Source organism: Hemitrygon akajei, chromosome 19 (assembly GCF_048418815.1).
Source record: "Hemitrygon akajei chromosome 19, sHemAka1.3, whole genome shotgun sequence".
Classification (NCBI taxonomy): domain Eukaryota; kingdom Metazoa; phylum Chordata; class Chondrichthyes; order Myliobatiformes; family Dasyatidae; genus Hemitrygon; species Hemitrygon akajei.
This window is the reverse complement of record NC_133142.1, coordinates 32,083,833-32,104,186: the sequence shown is the minus strand read 5'-3', so window position 1 is coordinate 32,104,186 and position 20,354 is coordinate 32,083,833. Positions and strand designations below refer to the sequence as shown.

At 40.9% G+C, this 20,354-nt stretch overlaps 1 protein-coding gene across 1 annotated transcript in view; it reads left to right on the top strand.

Annotated features, from left to right (window-relative positions):
- suclg2 (succinate-CoA ligase GDP-forming subunit beta) overlaps positions 1–20,354 on the top strand; it is a 405,461-nt gene that overhangs the window by 223,382 nt on the left and 161,725 nt on the right. Inside the window, exon 8 of the mRNA XM_073072346.1 lies at positions 17,310–17,471. Within this exon, the coding sequence (XP_072928447.1) occupies positions 17,310–17,471 (162 nt within the window). The remainder of the gene's footprint in view (positions 1–17,309; positions 17,472–20,354) is intronic.

Below are 20,354 nucleotides of genomic sequence, written 5' to 3'. Positions count from 1 at the left end.
TATTATAATATGGTACCATAAATTTTCAAGATTATTTGTAAACCCAGTTGCAGATTATTTATGATGATAAATTTAATCAAATTTACCGAATTTGAAGTCATGTGTTGCTGTAGACTGCATGTTGTACTGATGACTGATCTCAGCTTTGCTTGGTATATGTTTTATGCTTTGCTTGTTGTTAAGGTTGACTGTTATAATTAATCTATAAGGAAATGCTGATTGCAACAAAAATCCATACAATGTTCTTTCAACCAGCATCATGCATGGTGGCTTCCAGAAAGAGTTATGTCTCAGATGTAATTAGATCTTTCCCCCTCTGACATTTGCCTTCTAGCACCAAAAATAGTTATATTGTGAACCAGATTCTCAACAGTAAAATGTTACTGGATTTAATTAACCTACCCCCAGCCACCAAGTGTAGGACTTCTTTGGATAAGCAAGCTCACCAAGCATTAGAGCAGTCCTTGAAAAAGTGCTGTAAACATAATACTGTTCATTTCAAATGTATGTCTTTTTACAGTCCCAGAGACTAAACACACTCACTACATTGCTGTTGTGGTTGGTTATATTTCTCACTTAGAAATGTAACCTCGGCTAGTCTGAGTTTCTCATTGGCTTAGCTGTGTTATAACTCCTTATGCTCCTTCTTTTCCCCTCCTCTTGCCTTTTCTGCCTCTTCCTTTGCCTCTCATGCTCTCTTTCCCTTTGCTTTACAGAGGTTGACAAGCAAATGCAAAGAGGATAATTTTTCTAGCTGTGGAATCTGTGGGAGGTCCTCATTGTTAGAATTAGGTAATAACCATTTAGAACTGAGATGGGAAGACATTTTTTTGTAGGTAGTTGTGAATACTTTGATTTTTTTAAAATTCCAAATGGCCGGGAAAGCTCACTGTTAATTCATTCAAAGCAGAAATGGGTAGTCTGTGGACATTATAGACTCAAAAGGTGTGAGTTTTTATGCAGGAAGATGGTGCTGAGGTAGAAGATTGGCCATAACTGTGATGACTGGCAGAGCAGCCATAAATGGTTTATCCCTACTGCTACTGTGGTGTACTTTCATCTGCAAAAACTTCATTGCTTCAAGAGGACAGCTTTCCTTAACCTTCTCTGGGCATCTGAGATGGGGCGTTATCTGCTGGTCACACCAGGAATGTGAGACCCTCTGTCAGTCAGGGTCGATCACGGATGTCTGTGATATGCAAACCAGGGCAGTGATCTGGAGAGCAAGCTGTTGCCCATATAGCAAGCTCCCCTTCTCGAAGCAGCTGATGAATCCAAAGGAATGGCAGAGACCGATGCAGTTTGGCCACCGTGGCATCACAGGAGTTGCCAGTCAGCCTTGAACTCAATGTAGTACAGCCTTAGGGACTCCAGCTCTGGGTTTTTCCTTGGGGTTTACTCTCGAGACTTCCCCGGCAGTAGAAGTTGAGATCAGAGATTTCCTTCCTTCTCCTAGATGCTGCCAACTATGACTGACAAGCACCATCTGCCCAAAGCGGCTGGTTTTAAAGTGCTAGTGAGCCTCCTTTGCCCCTTCTCCTGTCAGTAGAAACAGTTCCAAAGGGCTTAGTAGCTAAGCCACCCATGAAGGCCAGGACATGGACTTGGTTGTCAGAGGCTATTTGAGATGCATGCCTTGGGTAGCATTTAACAGGTAGAGGGAACTTATCCCCATTGTCACCACTAGCTACAACAACCTTAAGGAACCAGCAGTGAATGCATTGAAAATACATCATTTATATAAAATAAGCATTTACCTGTTGAGCTCCAATCTTGCTCTCTCAGTGTGGTTCAGGTGAAGCCTTCCATAGCTGCATAGCTCTTGTGTCCCACTATTGGTGCCTGTATCTTCCTATTTAGCCACAGTAATCTTTCAGCCACATATTTACTTTCAATGATTGTTCTCCTCTAGTTCCTTCTAATTTAGTTTCTTGTTCCTGATTCCCCCTTTGGAGGACCACATCCTGAGTCCTCTTGTGTCATTGATACTGATGAAGGCCATGTTGACCGAATCTTTACCAAGTCTTTTGGGTGCATTATCCAGGACATCAAGAGGCAACAAAGACTCTGTTGTGACTGCATGGGATGCTTTCTAACTGGATGGCCCAAAGCTCCCCCAAATTTTGAGAGTTTTTAAAATGATTTTTCTTTTCAATAACCTGTGAGAATCTGAGATAACTGTCTTCCTATGTAGTGCATAGATTAGTTGTTTCCACACCAGTTCTTGAGAGATCTGAAGTGGGTGATGATGTAATTAGGGACTCTGCAGTCAATGGAACTGAAGGTGCTTGATCAGATGGTTGATGTGTTCCTTCTGCTGTTTTTGCTGGACTTCTGTGTGTTCCCAACAAAAGAATTCAAGATTCTCAATATCATGATGCTATTTTTCCATTAGATCCAGCTTTTATAATATACTTGATTCATAATATAATGCATTTCTGAACCATGTGAAAGAAAAACTTTGAAATATATGCAGAAACACTTACCCTAGCTATGTGCACAAGTTGGATTTGACAATTTTTGACATTCTAACACTGAACAGATTTCACCTGCAAAATTGTTCTGTCAAAGAGAGGTATATGCCTGCTAGCTCTTTGATAAAGAAAACAATTTTTCTCATTTGAATGGTTCAACAACTGACCCTAATAAACATGGAAATAAAAACACGGAAAATCAAAAAAAGTTGATAAATTAAAATTTTAGTCATTGCCTGGAGTGATGTAATTCCAGAAAATAATACCTTGCATTGTAATATATGTTTTGTCCCTGTTCATTTTCACCTCTGAAGTACTTTCTGTCACAGTTTACAGGAGATTGAGCAAACATTCCTAACAGATTTCTATGTGGCAGTCTTTTTCAGATAGTTTTTATTGGAACAGTTTTATTTATTTAATTTAAATTTAGCTGGTTGTCCATTCTAGTTTAATTGTGATCACTCCAATGCTACTGTCCATATTTATAAAATATATATATGTGGAATCTTTATTTTAATTTTGGAACATTTTGGAGGAATTGACAATAAATTTGCATTGACATTTTTACTTTAACAGTTTCTATGCATCATGCCCTTCCATTTATCATTCACTTTCATAAGTCAGTTTGAAATTATGGTTGTTCAGTGCCTTTACATAATAATTTGAAAGTCTATCTATTCATTTTGACTGTTGTCATGTATTGCATCTCCATCAATATTATGGGCACCCTTACCTAGTATATATCATTTTCAGACATGTTGTTCCACCTTTGTAATATATGAGGATGAGCTGGAAAAATAAATAAGGAGAATGTCTTTGCTAGGCTTCTTCCGTAGGTTGTAGATTGTTGAAATCACATGATGGTATCATATTTTCAAAGTTCTGCCGTTTCAAATTCCTAGGAGAGGAATTCCAACCATGTTGACACCATGGCCAAGAAAGTCCACCAGTACCTCTGCTGCCTTGGGAGGCATCTCTCCTTTGACCCTCATCGTTTTTTATTGATGCACCATAGGAAGCATCCTATCATGATGCATCATGGCCTGGTACAGCAACTGCACAGTAATTTAATTGTGATTTATAACAATCTTTTATGCCTTGCAATATCAACTCATTTTATACTTAGGACTGTGAGGCTAAGTACAGCTCCAAACTTACATTTAAGTTTGCTGACGACACCACTGATGTAGGCCCAATCAAGGGTAGTGACAAATCAACATATAGGAGGGACATTGAAAATCTCTCAATCAGTGTAAGCAAGACCAAGGAGTTGATTATTGACTTTAAGAGCAGGAAACTGGAGGGCTATGAGCCAGTCCTCATCAGAGGTGGAGAGGGTCAGCAACTTTAAACTCCTTGGTGTTATCACTTCAGAGGATCTGTCCTGGGCCCGGCACCTAAGCCATTACAAAGAAAGCAAAGCAGTGTTTCTACCTCTTTGGAAGTTTGCAGAGATTTGACATGAAATCTAAAACTTTGACAAACTTTTATACATATGTGGTGAAGGGTATATTGATTGGATGCATCATGGTATGAAAACACCAATGACCTTGTATGGAAGATCCTACAGAAAGTAATGGATATGATGCAGTTTATTACAGGCGAAGCACTTCCTGCCATTGAGTGTATCTCCATGGAGCACTGTCGCAGCAAAACAGCATCCATCATCAAGGATCCCCATCACCCAGGCCATGCTCTCTTCTTGCTGCTGCAATCAGGAAGAAGGTACAGGAGCCTCAAGACACACACCACCACGTTCAGGAATAGTTGTTACCCCTGAACCATCAGGCGCTTGAACCAGAAGGGATAACATCACTCACCCCATCATTGAACTCTTCCCACAACCCATGAACTCACTTTCAAGCACTCTTCATCCCATGTTCTTGCTATTTATTGCTTATTTATTTATTATTTTTCTTATTTATTTGCACAGTTTGTTGCCTTTTGCACGTTGGTTGTTTGTCAGTCTTTCATTGATTCTATTGTGTTTCTTGTTTACTGTGTATGCCCACAGGAAAAACGAATCTCATGGTTGTATATGGTGATATATGTATTTTGATAATAAACTTACTTTGAAATTTGATGTATTGCTGCCATTAAAAACAACAAATTTCATGACACATAAGACAAAGTCGAGATGGTTTCCTTAAGGAAGAATCTTACCTAATAATCATTTGGCATTCTTTATGGAAATAACAGGCAGGAAAGACAAAGGAGGGTCAGTGGATATTGTTTACTTGGCGTTTCTAAAGGCCTTTGTCAAGATAATGTTTGTTGTGCCCCTGGCTAGATCACAGCCCAGTATTATAAAGTTATCAGAAGTTGAGCCTCGTCTGGATAGTCTGTGTATACACAGTGAGAGGATGAAAAGCACGAAATCGGATGCTGACGTACCCGATCTTTCACTCTGCTGCTGACCCATCATTGAGTTCGGCGATAAAGCAATGATGTATTGGAGAGACTAGATCTAGATGCATTTTGCAGCAGGCCCCCAGCTTCACCCCATGGAGGGCTGTCCTATCATACATTTCATACTTTTTATTTTTGATATATTTTTAAATTAATTTAATCCAACTGAATGATTTTGAAATGTGTTCGGCTTTTGGAGCTATTTAAACACTCATAAAAGGTCTTGGACACTATCAAAGGCTCTGAAGACAAACCAAGGCAGGCCACACAACTCTATGTGCCACTCGGAGTCCACTTGTTTGACAGGTAGATGTTGGAAGTATGAAGCTGAGTGAATGCAGGCAGGAAGGATTCCCAATTGTTGGAAGTTGCTTTTTTGACATAAATTCTTGGATACTTACAAGGACATCATTCTACTTTTTATTCATTAATCAGATAATATTATTAATATTAAATGGATAAGCTTGAATTTTGTTTAGCGGCATGGTTAGTTGTTCCAACTTGGTTACCATTCCCTTATTTATTTCTCATGAAGGCAATTGAAGGGAATTTAATAAAGTTGCAAACACAGGAGAATTACTGTAACCATTTTTTAAGTAGCTGTGCCCCTTTTGTGGCTGACATTGTTATTATGGCAATAGCATTTTCCTTTGTTATAGATCAATAACCTTCTCCACTCTCTTGCTGATCTCAAACTCCCTCTGGCTGTTATTAATGCCTGTTTATATTTGGCCTGCCATGAATCTCACTCAAATTGTGTGTTTTTTTTTTGCTTCACTGCTTGTATCTTTCTTCACATTTAGCTGCAGGCATGTATTCTGCCATTTTATTCGAACTCATCTAATTCCCCCATGTCTCCATTCTACGTAGGCAGGGATTGCCAATAAATCCAGGTAGGATGCAGGAGAAACTAACTTACTGAGTGAGTACTTGGAGTGTGAAAGATTTTACCGTAAGCAGTTGAAATAACTAGGGTAGGCATGGTGCAGCAGAAAGCGTGATGCTGTTACAGCTCGGGGCGTCGAAGTTAGAGTGCAATTCTGGTACCCATTTGAAAGGAGATTGCATATTCTACCTGTGACCATATGGGTTTCCTCTGGGTGCTTTGGTTTTCTCCTACAGTCCAAAGATGTACTGAAGGTAAGCTAATTGGTCACTTTAAATTGTCCTGTGATTAGGGTAGGATTGCTGGGTGGTACGACTCACTGGGCTGGAACAGCCTGTTCTGTGATGTAACACTAAATAACAATAAAATAAATGAATAAAATAATCCCGGATATACACAAAGGAGAGAGAGAGAGAGCGAGAGAAGATTACACTGGGAGGTTTAGACGTTGATGAGCGGAAGGAGGCTCACGTGGTATATAATGACCAGCACGGAGCAGTTAAGACAAATAGCCTGTTTCAATGCTTTGCATTCTCTGTAATTATCAGCATCAATACAGGTGCCTTCCAATCTGTGAGAAACTTGCAAATTAATGCTCTAAAACTCTCAATCGTTGCAAATGACCACATTAAAACAACAGTGATGTATTATACTCATCAGAAAACACAGTTATATGTATTATAACTGTTCCCTATAAAAACCTTTTGAAATATGTTTGGAGTTGCCTGATTACTGGAGCAAAAAGTGGGGAGGTGCCCATTAAGTTGGCTCAAATTATTTGGTGTGAAGTACTTCAACAGTGTGCTGTCTTTCATTACTTTCACAAAGCTACAAGGTCCTTCTGTATGTATTTACTTTGGAAGCAAAGAAGGATGATATTTTTAACATGTATTGTAAACTTGTTCTGAAATATAGTGTTTCCCTGTATGCTGTAAATCTCTTCCTAGAACTGGTAACTTAAAAAAACAGAATACTGGAAACATGTTAGGCAGCATCTGCTGAGAGAGAAACAGAGTAAACATTTCAGGTTGATGAGCTTTCATTAGAATAGAGATAGCTACAGAGAACAAACACAGTGAAGTGTTCTGCAGAGGTTCTGAAGCAGGCAAACTCAAAGTGGGCAAGAGAATTTTTAGGAGCGCGTTTCTCTTCTGATAACTCTGTAAACAAACATGTCAAAATAAATGCCATCTGCAAACCCCTAAGAGCCAAAGAAATTTGAGCCAATAGAATTCAAAGTTCAACTGAAGGAGAAGACAATCAGGACGGAGGAAAGCGAACTGGGGCCTAAGTAAGTGTGAGCACTCCCAGAGAAAAACAGCAACAACTACACAATGAGGATGTCACCTCCACTGGTGGTGAAACATCTGCAAGCTGTCTGCCAAACTCAGCGAACACCACAACATAAAATGGTGAATGTCAGTCATGTCCATTAATTAATTTACTTACGGGACTGAATACTGCGTGGCATGAAGATGAACCATCCTGTTCATTAGCTGTTTGCATATAATCACAGGAGTCAAATTTGCTGCTTATAATTAGCCTGCTGGAATGCTGAAAGCTGGCGTGCGCTCTTCAAGGGAAGGGCTATTGTGAGTTGAGAATGAGCAAAGCTTTGTGCAGACCTTGTGAGGAGATGTATAACCAGAGATGCAGCAGTTATACATCTTGAAGTTCTCGGGTATTCATTGGTGACGCTGAGGAAGATGGTAGAAACCAGGAGGAATGCCCTGTGCTCACAGAGAGCTAGCATTGTCTTTGATGCACTTCATAGTTGTAGCCAGTACGTGCGGAAGTTGGTGCTTTGAGACTAGCTTATGAGAACTTGGATGCAGTGTTGCAAGCAATTGGGAGGTCAAGATCAGTGAATCCATCTCAATCTGCCATCTGCAGCCTCACTTTCATACTCTGCTCATTTACTACAACCACTTCATTCATCCACAAAAAATCTGTATCAATCAAGGCTTAGAATCTGTAAATCTCACTGCGGCAACTGAATGGGTTTAGCACTGCTGCAAGACTCAAACCCCCTATTAACCATGTAACATATAACAATTACAGCACGGAAACCAGCCATCTCGGCCCTTCTCGTCCATGCCGAATGCTAACTCTCACCTAGTCCCACCGACCTGCACTCAGCCCATAACCCTCCATTCCTTTCCTGTCCATATACCTATCCAATTTTTTTTTTAAATGACAATTTCGAACCTGCCTCTACCACTCGTTCCACACAGCTACCACTCTCTTGAGTAAAGACGTACCCCCTCGTGTTATCCCTAAACTTCTGCCCCCTAACTCTCAACTCATGTCCTCTTGTTTGAATCTCCCCTACTCTCAATGGAAAAAGCTATCCACATCAACTCTATCTATCCCCCCTCATAATTTTAAATACCTCTATCAAGTCCCCCCTCAACCTTCTACACCCCAAAGAATAACGACCTAGCTTGTTCAACCCTTCTCTGTAACTTAGGTGCTGAAACCCAGGTAACATTCTAGTAAATCTCCTCTGTACTCTCTCTATTTTGTTGATATCTTTCCTATAATTCGGTGACCAGAACTGTACACAATACTCCAAATTTGGCCTTACCAATGCCTTGTACAATTTTAACATTACATCCCAACTCCTATACTCAATGCTTTGATTTATAAAGGCCAGTGTACAAAAAGCTTTCTTCACCAACCTATCCACATGAAATTTCACCTTCAGGGAACTATGCACCATTATTCCTAGATCACTCTGTTCTACTGCAATCCTCAATGCCCTATCATTTATCATGTATGTCCTATTTTGATTAGTCCTACCAAAATGTAGCACCTCACAATTATAGGCATTAAACTCCATCTGCCATCGCTCAGCACACTCTTCTAACTGGCCTAAATCTCTCTGCAAGCTTTGAAAACCTACTTCATTATCCACAACACCACCTATCTTAGAATCATCTGCATACTTACTCATCCAATTTACCACCCCGTCATCCAGATCATTAATGTATATGAGAAACAATATTGGACCCAGTACAGATCCCTGAGGCACACCACTAGTCACCGGCCTCCAACCTAACAAACAGTTATCCACCACTACTCTCTGGCATCTCCCATCCATCCACTGTTGAATCCATTTTACTACTTCAATATTAATACCTAACGATTGAATCTTCCTAGCTAACCTTCGTGTGGAACCTTATCAAAGGCCTTACTGAAGTCCATATAGACAACATCCACTGTTTTACCCTCGTCAACTTTCTTAGTAATCTCTTCAAAAAATTCAATAAGATTTGTCAAACATGACCTTCCACGCACAATTCCATGTTGACTGTTCCTAATCAGACCCTGTCTATCCAGATAATTATATATAGCATCTCTAAGAATACTTTCCATTAATTTACCCACCACTGACGTTAAACTTACAGGCTGATAATTGCTAGGTTTACTCTTAGAACCCTTTTTAAACAATGGAACCACATGATCAATACGCCAATCCTCCGGCACCATCCCTGTTTCTAATGACATTTGAAATATTTCTGTCAGAGCCCCTGCTATTTCTACGCTAACTTCCTTCAAGGTTCTAGGGAATATCCTGTCAGGACCTGGGGACTTATCCACTTTTATATTCTTTAAAAGCGCCAGTACTTCCTCTTCTTTAATCATCATAGTTTCCATAACTACCCTACTTGTTTCCCTTACCTTACACAACTCAATATCCTTCTCCTTAGTGAATACTGAAGAAAAGAAATTGTTCAAAATCTTCCCCATCTCTTTTGGCTCCACACATAGCTGTCCACTCTGATTCTCTAAGGGACCAATTTTATCCCTCACTATCCTTTTGCTATTAATATAACTGTAGAAACTCTTTGGATTTATTTTTACCTTACTTGCCAAAGCAACCTCATTTCTTCTTTTAGCTTTTCTAATTTCTTTCTTAAGATTCTTTTTACATTCTTTATATTCCTCAAGCACCTAATTTACTCCATGCTGCCTATATTTATTGTAGATCCCTCTCTTTTTCTCAACCAAGTTTCCAATAGCCCTTAAAACCATGGCTCTCTCAAACTTTTAACCTTTCCTTTCAACTTAACAGGAACATAAAGATTCTGTACCTTCAAAACTTCACCTTTAAATGACCTCCATTTCTCTATTACATCCTTCCCATAAAACAAATTGTCCCAATCCACTCCTAAATCCTTTTGCATCTCCTCAAAGTTAGCCTTTCTCCAATCAAAAATCTCAACCCTGGGTCCAGTCCTATCCTTCTCCATAATTATATTGAAACTAATGGCATTGTGATCACTGGACCCGAAGTGCTCCCCAAAACATATCTCCGTCACCTGACCTATCTCATATTGCACAGTCTATATTGATACTATACCCAGAGCTCCAGTCTGCTAATTAAATTTGCTGAGGACACTACACTGATTGATCTAATCTCAAATAATAATGAGGCAGCCTACAGAGATGAAGTCGTCACTCAGACACAGTGGTATCAAGAAACAACCTCTCCCTCAGTGTCGCAAAAACAAAGGAGTTGGTTGTGGACTACAGGAGAAATGGCGACAAGCTAGCCCCTATTGACATCAATAGATCTGGGATTGAGAGGGTGATCAGCTTTAAGTTCCTTGGCATACACATCATTGATGATCTCAGTTGGTCTGTACATACCAGCTGTGTGGTGAGAAAAGCACAACAGCGCCTCTTTCACCTCAGATGGTTGAAGAAGTTTGGTATGGGCCCCCAAATCCTAAGGAGTACAAATTAGAGTATCCTGACTGGCTGCATCACCGCCTGGTATGGGAACTGTATTTCCCTCAGTCGCAGGATTCTGCCAAGAGTGGTGTGGGCAGCTTAGCAGATTTGTAGATGTCAACTTCCAACTATTCAGGACACTTACAAAGACAGGTGTGTAAAAAGGACCCGAAGGATCATTGTGGACCCGAGTCACCCCAACCACAATCTATTTCAGCTGCTACCATCTGGGAAATGGTACCACAGCACAAAAGCCAGGACCACCAGCTCCGGGACTGCTTCTTCCACCAGGCCATCAGACTGATTAATTCACGATGCTACAATTTTATTTCTATGTTATATTGACTGTCCTGTTGTAATTACTATTTATTGTAAATTGCTATAAATTGCATGTTGCACATTTAGGTGGAGACGTAACGTAAAGATTTTTACTCCTCGTGTATATGAAGGATGTAAGCAATAAAGTCCATTCAATTCGTACACCAATGTTATAGCATCTTATAAGATTAGATGGCACACAATCTAACACACTAGGAACTAATGGGAGGGGCCAGTCTCTCCTCCATGTCTGGAGTGCTGTTAGCATGGCTGTGGATAGAGGTGTGCAAAGGGACTGCCTGGGTGCTCACTGCAGCAGGTTATGAGGTTCCTGGGGCAAAGCTGTGGGGGAATTGATTACATTTTGGAATACTGGCCTGTTGCCCATCCCAGGTTGATAGTAAAAGTGCACCACCCATTCCACCAGTCAGGCCATACAGCTACTACTCATCAACACGCACAAACAAGCTGGATGAACTCTGCAGGTCGGACAGCATCCGTTGAAACGAGCAGTCAATGTTTTGGGCTGAGACCCTTCGTCAGGACTGAAGAAAGAGGGGGTAGGAGCCCTATAAAGAAGATGGGGGGAGGGTGGAAGGTGCCAGGTGAAAAACCAATCAGAGGAAAGATCAAGGGGTGGGGGAGGGGATAGGCAGGAGAGGTGCAGAAGGAATGTAAGGGGAAGCACTATGGGTAGTAGAAGGCAGAATCATGAGAGAGGTGATAGGCAGCTGGAGGAGGAAGCAGAGTGAAAGTGGGATGGGGGAAGGGAGAGGGAGGGAATTACCGGAAGTTGGAGGATTCGATGTTCATACGAAGGGGCTGGACACTACCCAGACGGTATATGAGGTGTTGCTGCTCCAACCTGAGTTTGGCCTCATCATGGCAGTAGAGGAGGCCACGTAAGATAATGAGAGGCATTGATCGTGTGGTTAGCCAGAGGCTTCTTCCCCAGCGCTGAAATTGCTAACATGAGAAGGTAGTCGCCAGCCCCTTGGTTTGAACATCGAATTCTCCAGCTTCCGGTAATTCCCTCCCTCTCCCATCCCCCATCCCACTTTCACTCTGCCTCCTCTTCCAGATGCCATTCAACTCTCTCATGATTCTGTCTTCTTCTACTACCCATAGTGCTTTCCCCTTTCATTCCTTCTTCACCGCTCCTGCCTATCCCCTCCCTGCTTCCCCTCCCCCACCCCTTGATTTTTCCTCTGATTGGTTTTTCACCTGGCACCTTCCACCCTCCCCCCACCTCTTTATAGGGCCCCTGCCCTGTCCTCCTTCAGTCCTGATGAAGGGTCTCGGCCTGAAATGTTGACTGCTTGTTTCACCGGATGCTGCCGGACCTGCTAAGTTCACCCAGCTTTTGTACGTGTTAATTTGACCACAGCATCTGCAGTGTACTTTGTGTTTCCAGCTACTACTCATGCCAGGCTGATGCAGCCTGGAACTGCTTAGCAAGACTATCCAAAGCCAGCTGTGATTTCCTTCAGTAGCGATCTATCACTCATGATATCATTGGGAAAGCACTGCATTGGAGAATCAGTACCAGCAAAGGCACTCAGATGTAAGCATTGATGCAGAAAGAGGATTTACTCTTTCTTCATTTTTTAAAAAAGCATCAGAATTAGTAAATATATGCTTGATGTAGTTTTCATATCATTTGCTGGCTATTTATTTCTATTTGCACATGCCATCAGGAAACATGACAATGATAGGGAAGGTGTGTGAATAGTGAATTGAGGTTACAATTACTGATGTCTCCCCCTGCCCCATTCTGGGACTTGACCTATGCTCATTTACCCAGTCATGCTCAGGTTCAATGAAAAGCAGAAAATGGCATCCACGTATGGCAGCAACATCTTGGTGCAGACTTTGATATTAGTGCGGGAGAAAACATCTTTCTGCACTTGTTGCATCATTCCCTGTAGACTTCTGCCACATGAAGTGGTTATAGAAACCACTCTTAGAATTGCATCAGCAGCCAGACAAAATCAAGCAGCAACTGGCAATCAAGTTGCTTGCAGACCTTTTAAATGGTAGCCATGGGGCTCCTTCCTGCTGTGTGGTGCACATCCACCCATCTGAGGTTAAACAAGGGCATTGTCTGGAGTGTTAAAATCTAAAAAAGCCACATTGGTAGGAAATCACTACAGCAGATGTTCATTGTGTGCACCAGTATTACGCTTGCCTTGGCATGGCAGAAGTATACACATTCGTCTCAAGAGGGGCAATTGGTAGGTACTCTGAGAAGCTGCCATCATTCCTCTGTGGCAGCTACCATTTGTGTCTAATACCATTCTTTCTTTATGACCAAGTATAATTCCTCCGCCCTGCAACTTTCTTTGTTCCTTCTGTATAAGTGAGATATTCTGTGGAAGATCTTGGATCAAAGTTTTATAGCTTAGGTGATCAAAGTGCTACGCTTGCCATCCCTGAAAACAGCCAAAGTGTGACACCTACCTGTTCACTGCTTCTCTCATTTCTACTTAAGGCTCCAAACAATCCTTACAGGTGAGGCAACGCTTCGCCTGCGTATCCTTTTGGGGTTATCTATTACACCCGGTGCTTCCAATCCCACTTCTAAATTGGGGGACCGCTTCTTCGAGTACCTCAGCTCCATCAGCCAAAAGTGAATTTCTAGGTGGTGAACCATTTTAATTCTGATTCCCATTCCTGTTCAGAAATGTCAATCCAACCTTCCTATTGTGCCAGGATGAAGTCACTCTCAGGATGGAGGAGCAGCAGCGTATTCCATTTGGGTAGCCACCAACCTGATGGCATATGCTTCGATTTCTCCTTCCAGTAAAAGTTTTTATCCCTCCCTCTTCCCTCTTCTTCTATTCCCTACACCCTTACCTCTTTTAACCTGCATATTACCTCCCCCTGGTTCTTCTCCTTCTTCTCTTTTTCCTAAGGTCCACTCTCCTCTCCTATCAGATTCCTCCTTCTCTAGCCCTTTACCTTTCTACCCACTTGGCTCCACCTGTCATCTTCTAGCTATCCCTCTTCCCCTCCCTCTGCCTTTTTATTCTGACACCTTCCCCTTTCCAGTGCTGAATAAGGGTCTTGGCCTGAAACATCAACTGTTTATTCATTTCTGTTGATGCTGCCTGACCTGCTGAGATTGTCCAGCATTTTGTGTTTGTCGCTTTGGATTTATAGCATCTACAGAATTTCTTGTATTTGTAATAGCTTAAGAGTTAAATTTGGTTTTCAAACTTTCCAACCAGTCGCAATTGAAAAGTTCCTTTTACGTTGATTTCACTCTGATGCACCTATTTAGTTGCAACTATGAATTATAGTGCTACTTAAATATCTTTGAAGTATTTAAATTTCTAGAAGAGAAGTATCTACAAATATTAATATATAATTCTCTACATAACTGAATGTATTTAACATTAATTCACCATGGTTTAAGATTACTGTAAATGGTAATTTGGAATAATATGCATTCTAACTGGTTTATATAACTTTAATTGTTCAGCTGCAAAATACATTAGCAATTCATGGTTTCTTATATCAAAGCATTTTTCATAACTGTTAATTCAATTGCCACGTTAATTATACTAAGTAAATGATTTTATCCACTATTGGATTGTGACTTCTTTCAATTTATTATAAAATGCTGTTTTTTATTTTAAAGTGTTTTTAAATTCCAAATCTATTCTCAATGTAAAGCAACTACATTGGTCACAATATGCTATTGGAATGGGTTTTAGATAGACTGGCCATCTAAATATGGTTTCAGTAGGTTGTGAAACAATTTTTTAGTTATTTAATTGTCATTCTGTCATATTGATTTCCAGAGTGCATCACAGGGTGTGTTACTTTTCAAATGACTTATGACTTGTCATAATAGTCATAATTATGGATATATACTGTATCTGAGCTACTGCCTTTGTGTAATACAAGGTACAGGATAAAAGAAAAAAATATGGAAGCAGGTAACTGAGTTAGATATTCATTTCTGAATGGTGGTCTTTTTGAATCTTTTCTATTCAATTTTGTCATTTTAAATTTGCACTTGCAATCCATGACATCTCAGAAACATCAACATCTAGTTATTGAACCACTTTACTTATTGCAACATTTAATTATCTTTTTTGTATAATAGTAGCCATACAGATTTTGTCACCGAATAGATCTGCATCATCTTCAGATATCACTTTGAATGTGTCTTGTAAAAAAACGTACCTGCAAATTCTCAACTCGCTGAGATTTCCATGACCAACTGAGCAAAGAGCAGGGCAACATATAACTTTTTCAAACTGGACCTGGACATCACTTTGAAAAAGTTCTAGATTTCAGCATCTATATAAAAAGTAAAAGCCAAGAATGAGCACCGAGCAATGTATGACTGCCATACATTACTGAATTTGTTCTGTTGCATCAGAGCATGATAAATCCCTTAAGTCTTTTTAAGAAGGGGCATGGTATCCTAGTTGGATCATTTATTATCCTAAAATAATTTGGAACAGGCAGCAAGATTGAAGAGGGTTGTGGATATGGATGTTCTAATACTTGGGAGGAAAACGGCTGAAGGTTCAAAAAGAAACAGAAATCTACAGACAAGTGTGTCAAGCATGAAGGAATATGGAGAGAAGGCACAATATTGGGGCTGAGACGGGAAAGGATGGAATGGAGGATCAGACTCAATGAGCCAAATGGCCTAATTCTGCTTCAGTGTCCTCTGGTCTTATGGTCTTATCTTTCGAAGTCAAGTTCTTTTAAATGAAAATTCCAGCGTCTGCAGTCTCTTTTGTCTTTATCTAGTTGAAACTGTCTGAGAAACTCTGAAATTTTCATTTTAGTAGGTGTGGCCATTATTATCACTTTTGCTTGATTTTAACTTTGTATTTCATTCTAAACCGCTGTAAAAGTGTTCAAAACAGAAGCTCCAAAACTATGATACATACAAGAAAAAGAGACGTGAGGAAAGCCAACTAATTTACATGTTTAAATGTAGAAGGGGCACTGTGAAAGCAGGAGTAAATGTATTACCACAATTTCTAATTGCCTATGGCAATTTAAAACACAAAATGCAACCCATTGATAAGCTGCTGCTATACCTAAAACTTCATTGCGTTTGGGAACTCATATTTACCCTCTGAGACCTGGGAGCTGAGTGCAAGGAAGATCATCATCTACCCCGTGGAGGTAGGATGCCGGGGCATCATTGGCGCATCAGCAATAAGGTTACTCCGTGATATGGCAGTGACTGGAGCGAAGCTCAGAAGGACCAACTGAGAACTGCTGAAGGGGCAGAAAAGGGCAGCTTTTGGCTGTGGCTGAGGAGGGAGGACAGAAATTAGGGGACCGACCAACCCCATTGAAAACTGCAAGGGGTGGCAAGAAGAGATGTCCTTGCCAGTGTGCCACCATCATGTACCAGGGCTAAGGAGGCAAAACATCTATGGATGGCGGTCCTTGGCTAACGACTCTGCAGTTGACTTAAGGGCGGTGTTGGAGGTGTGGCAGACAGCAATGGCAATGCAGAAACATCTTCCTGTAAATCTTACAACTCCCTTGCATAAAATTTGAGGTCAGTATGAAACAACAACGAGCAAAAAAAAATTTGTAGAGAAGGAGCTCTTTATTCAACATCCAACGTTCAATTTATGTGGTCAAATGGATCGGGCACATTCACTGTCACTGTGGATACTCGGTTAAGAACTCCATTATATTACACACAAAGCTATTTCAGTTTCATTTTGGGTATGTGACAATGCTGTCCTGTAAGCACTGGAGCAGAAGAATGAATTGCCTTCCACAGAGCCATTCCCATGGCCATTGAGGACTAGAGAGGTCACTGCTGATATTTTAGTGTTGTGAGGATTAGAGCTATGCCTTGAGTTTTCTTTAACTTCAAAATCTACAACAACTTTGTCAAAGGTTACTAATTTTCCAATTTTTTAGTAATTTTAGTAAAAATTCGAGTTGCATTTTGAAACTTTAATGATTATTTTAAACTATCCTTTTATCAGCCCTAATCCTTTGAATATTGTGCTGCTTGTGCATTGCAGAGTCTACATGTAGAGCAATGCCTATAAAATCTCCCTTTTAGAAATTGGGTGGTGAACAATTGTTTGTTTTAAACCTGGCTACCAATAATTGGCTTCTAAACTTGAATCTTTGAAAAGTATGTAAATCTCACATCACTTTTTTACTGCAGACCAAAGAATGCAGGTTCCACTGAAGCAGCACAATATTTTGAAAGGCAAGTTAAAAGAAACCATCTTTTTTTGCTGCTGGAGTGAAAGGGCTTTTTTTTTGCTAAGGAGTATCTGTTGCATTGGGTACAAACATTGCTCAGGATTTCTCATTTTCATGTGAAATTTTAAAAATATTTTTTAGGTTACTTAAAATAAAACATGTTCCTTTTCCCACAAGTAGTTGGTCCTATTAGAACAGATAAATGCATTCTAATTATGATGTGTCAATATTTTTACATATTTTAATTTATTCTTATCCTGTCCTTTCAGTGGTTTGCTTCGATGCCAAGATCAACTTTGATGACAATGCAGAATTCAGGCAAAAGGATATTTTTTCTCTGGATGATGTATCAGAAACTGATCCCTTGGAGTGTGAAGCAGCAAAGTATGACCTTAAATATATTGGCATGGATGGAAACATCGCTTGCTTTGGTAAGTGAAGCGAATCTGTCTGTTAAAATGTTTTAAAAGGTCTTTAATTCTGTGAAAGTCCAAGTCTGCTTTGCCATCCATCATGGCTTGTTTATTATTCCTTTCAACCCCATTCTCCTGCTTTCCCCAGGAAAACCTTACTAATCAAGAATCTATCAACCTTCTCTTCAAAGATACTCAATGACTTGAGCTCCACAGCTGTCTGGGCAAGGAATTGCAGATTTACCACCTGCTGGCTAAAGAAATTCCCCCTCATTTCTGTTCTCAAGGGATGCCTTTGTATTCCGAGGTTGTGAAAGATGATGTATTTATTTGTTACGTTAAACAAAGAGATCCCTGATGATATTCCCAGAAACAATTGTTTATTTTGTTTGAATAGTAGGGAGCAAGCATGTTTTAAGTTGTAGGGAAAGGGAAGAGATGGAGAAAACAAAGAAAATTCCTGTCATTGGATGGAGGCAGTGAGAGCTGAAAGGCACATGCCTGTGGTGCTGTTTGAGGCAGGGTGGCATAGGCTTATTAAGTGCAGGCTGTGCCTTTGAAGGCAATGTAAGCAGAAAGGAATGAAACAGGTTAGAAGATAGAGAGGAAAGAATGCTGAACTCGAGAGAGACAAAACACCAGAGTTCCGGGACTGAAGTAAAAGAGAAAACTGGAAATGCCCTGGCTGTATCATGGAGGTGTGATCTACACTGATATTACTAATGATGATATATCTTAAGACTGGCCATTTCTGACACAAATTTGAAAGGCCATTTATCGGAACTTGCTGAATTTGTCGTTGAATCCTGAAAGTGTAGCTTGTCGAGTCAGAAAATGAACGGGTGGTCCTTGAAGAAATGCGGCAGGCCAGGCAGCATCTATAGGAAGAAGTACAGTCGATGTTTTGGGCCGAGACCCTTCGTCAACCTTCTGCGTTCCACCAGCATTTTGTGTGTTTTGCTTGAATTTCCAGCATCTGCAGATTTCCTTGTGGTGGTCCTTGAGGCTCTGTTGAGCTTTGTTCTAATGGTGTTAGAGCCAAGGTTCAAGAGGTTGGAAGGGGAGTGAGATGGCAGTGGAACCTTTTCAAAAGCACAACAATGTGCACTATTGCCCCTGAATATGTGTAAACAACTAAGGACCACTTTCTATGCGTGTGCCAATCAGAAATTTAACACAGTTATGTGATCAAATGATGCTGTAATCCTCTGAATTTATTCTTCCTTTGTGTTTTGGGATAGAATCATAATTTAGATTTTGTCTGCTGATTCTTTCCCATGTTTGTCGCACAGTTGGTCATAGTAAAGTGTCTGGCTTCTGAGTCAAAAGGAGAAAGCATTAACCTCCACTCTGGTCAATGTTTATTACACTATCAACATTACTGCAATAGTTCCATTCATCCTGTTGCTGTTGTGAAATCTTGCTATGCAGAACTGAAAGGTGCATTTCCTGCAATGCAGCTGTTTCAGTGAAAAGTATTTCATTGACTTTTCATTTGCAATTTCTCAAGATCGTGAAAGGTTTTATGTAAATATGAATTTTGTGTCATGCTATGTTTTCTCCAGATACTGTATATACTTACACAAACAAGAGAAAATTTGCAGATGCTGGAAATCCAAGCAACACTCACAAAATGCTGGAGGAACTCAGCAGGCCAGGCAGTATCTGTGCATGTATGAAAATTGTATAGTCGACGTTTCGGGCCGAGACCCTTCAACAAGACTGGAGGAAAAAAGATGAAGAGTCAGAGTTAGAAGGTGGGGGAGGGGAGGAAAGGTGAAAGGTGAAACTGAGAGGGGGCTAGGAAGTTGATTGGTGAAGGAAATACAGGACTGGAGAGAGGGGAATCTAAAGGGAGAGGACAGAAGGCCATGGAAGAAAGAAAAGAGGGAGGAACACCAGATGGAGAGAATCGGCAGGCAAGGAGAGAAGGTGAGAGAGGGAAAAGGGAATGGGGAATAGAGAAGGGGGAGCATTTCCAGGAGTTCGAGAAATTGCTGTTCATGCCATCAGGTTGGAGGCTACCCAGATGGAATACAAGTTGTTGCTCCTCCAACTTGAGGGTGGCCTCATTGCAACAGTAGAGGAGACCATGGACCATGTTGGAATGAGAGTGGGTAACCACTGGGAGATCCTGCTTTTCCTGGCAGACCAAGCATAGGTGCTTAGTGAAGTGGTCTCCCAGTCTACGTTGGATCCTGCTGATATACAAGAGGCCACAGTGGGAGCACTGGATACAGTAGATGATCCCCAGCAGACTCACACATTGAGTGTCGCCTCACCTGGAAGGACTGTTTGGGGCCCTGAATGGTAGTGAGGGAGGAGGTGTAGGGGCAGGGATAGCACTTGTTCTGCTTGCAATGATAAGTGCCACAAAGGATGAATGCACCAAGGAGTCATGTAAAACAAAGCAAGTGATGGGGGTGGGGGCTGTGAGGGAAAAATGTGCCTGTTGGTGGAATCCCATTGGAGATGGCAGAAGTTATGGAGAATTACGTGCTGGACGCAGAGGCTGGTTGAGTGATAGCTGAGGACAAGAGGAACCCTATCCCTGGTGGGGTGAGGGCAGATGTGCGCAAAATGGAAGAGATGCAGTTGAGGACAGCATTGGTGGTGGAGGAAGGGAAGCCCTTTCTTTGAAGAAGGAGGACATCTCCTTTGTTCTGGAATAATATATTCCAGAATACAGCATGTTCTGTATATACTTGCCTATTTTTGCGCAGATAACACTTATTCTTGAACAGTTCTACATTTAGTTTGTGATGAGAGTTGTTGGTTAAGTAATAGTAACCTAGTGACCTAGAGTTGTGATCCCTTCCCACACTGACATCAACCTGTCAGAAGGGCCATATACACTCAGTAGCCACTTCATTTGGTGCCTCTTGACCCTATAAAGCGGCC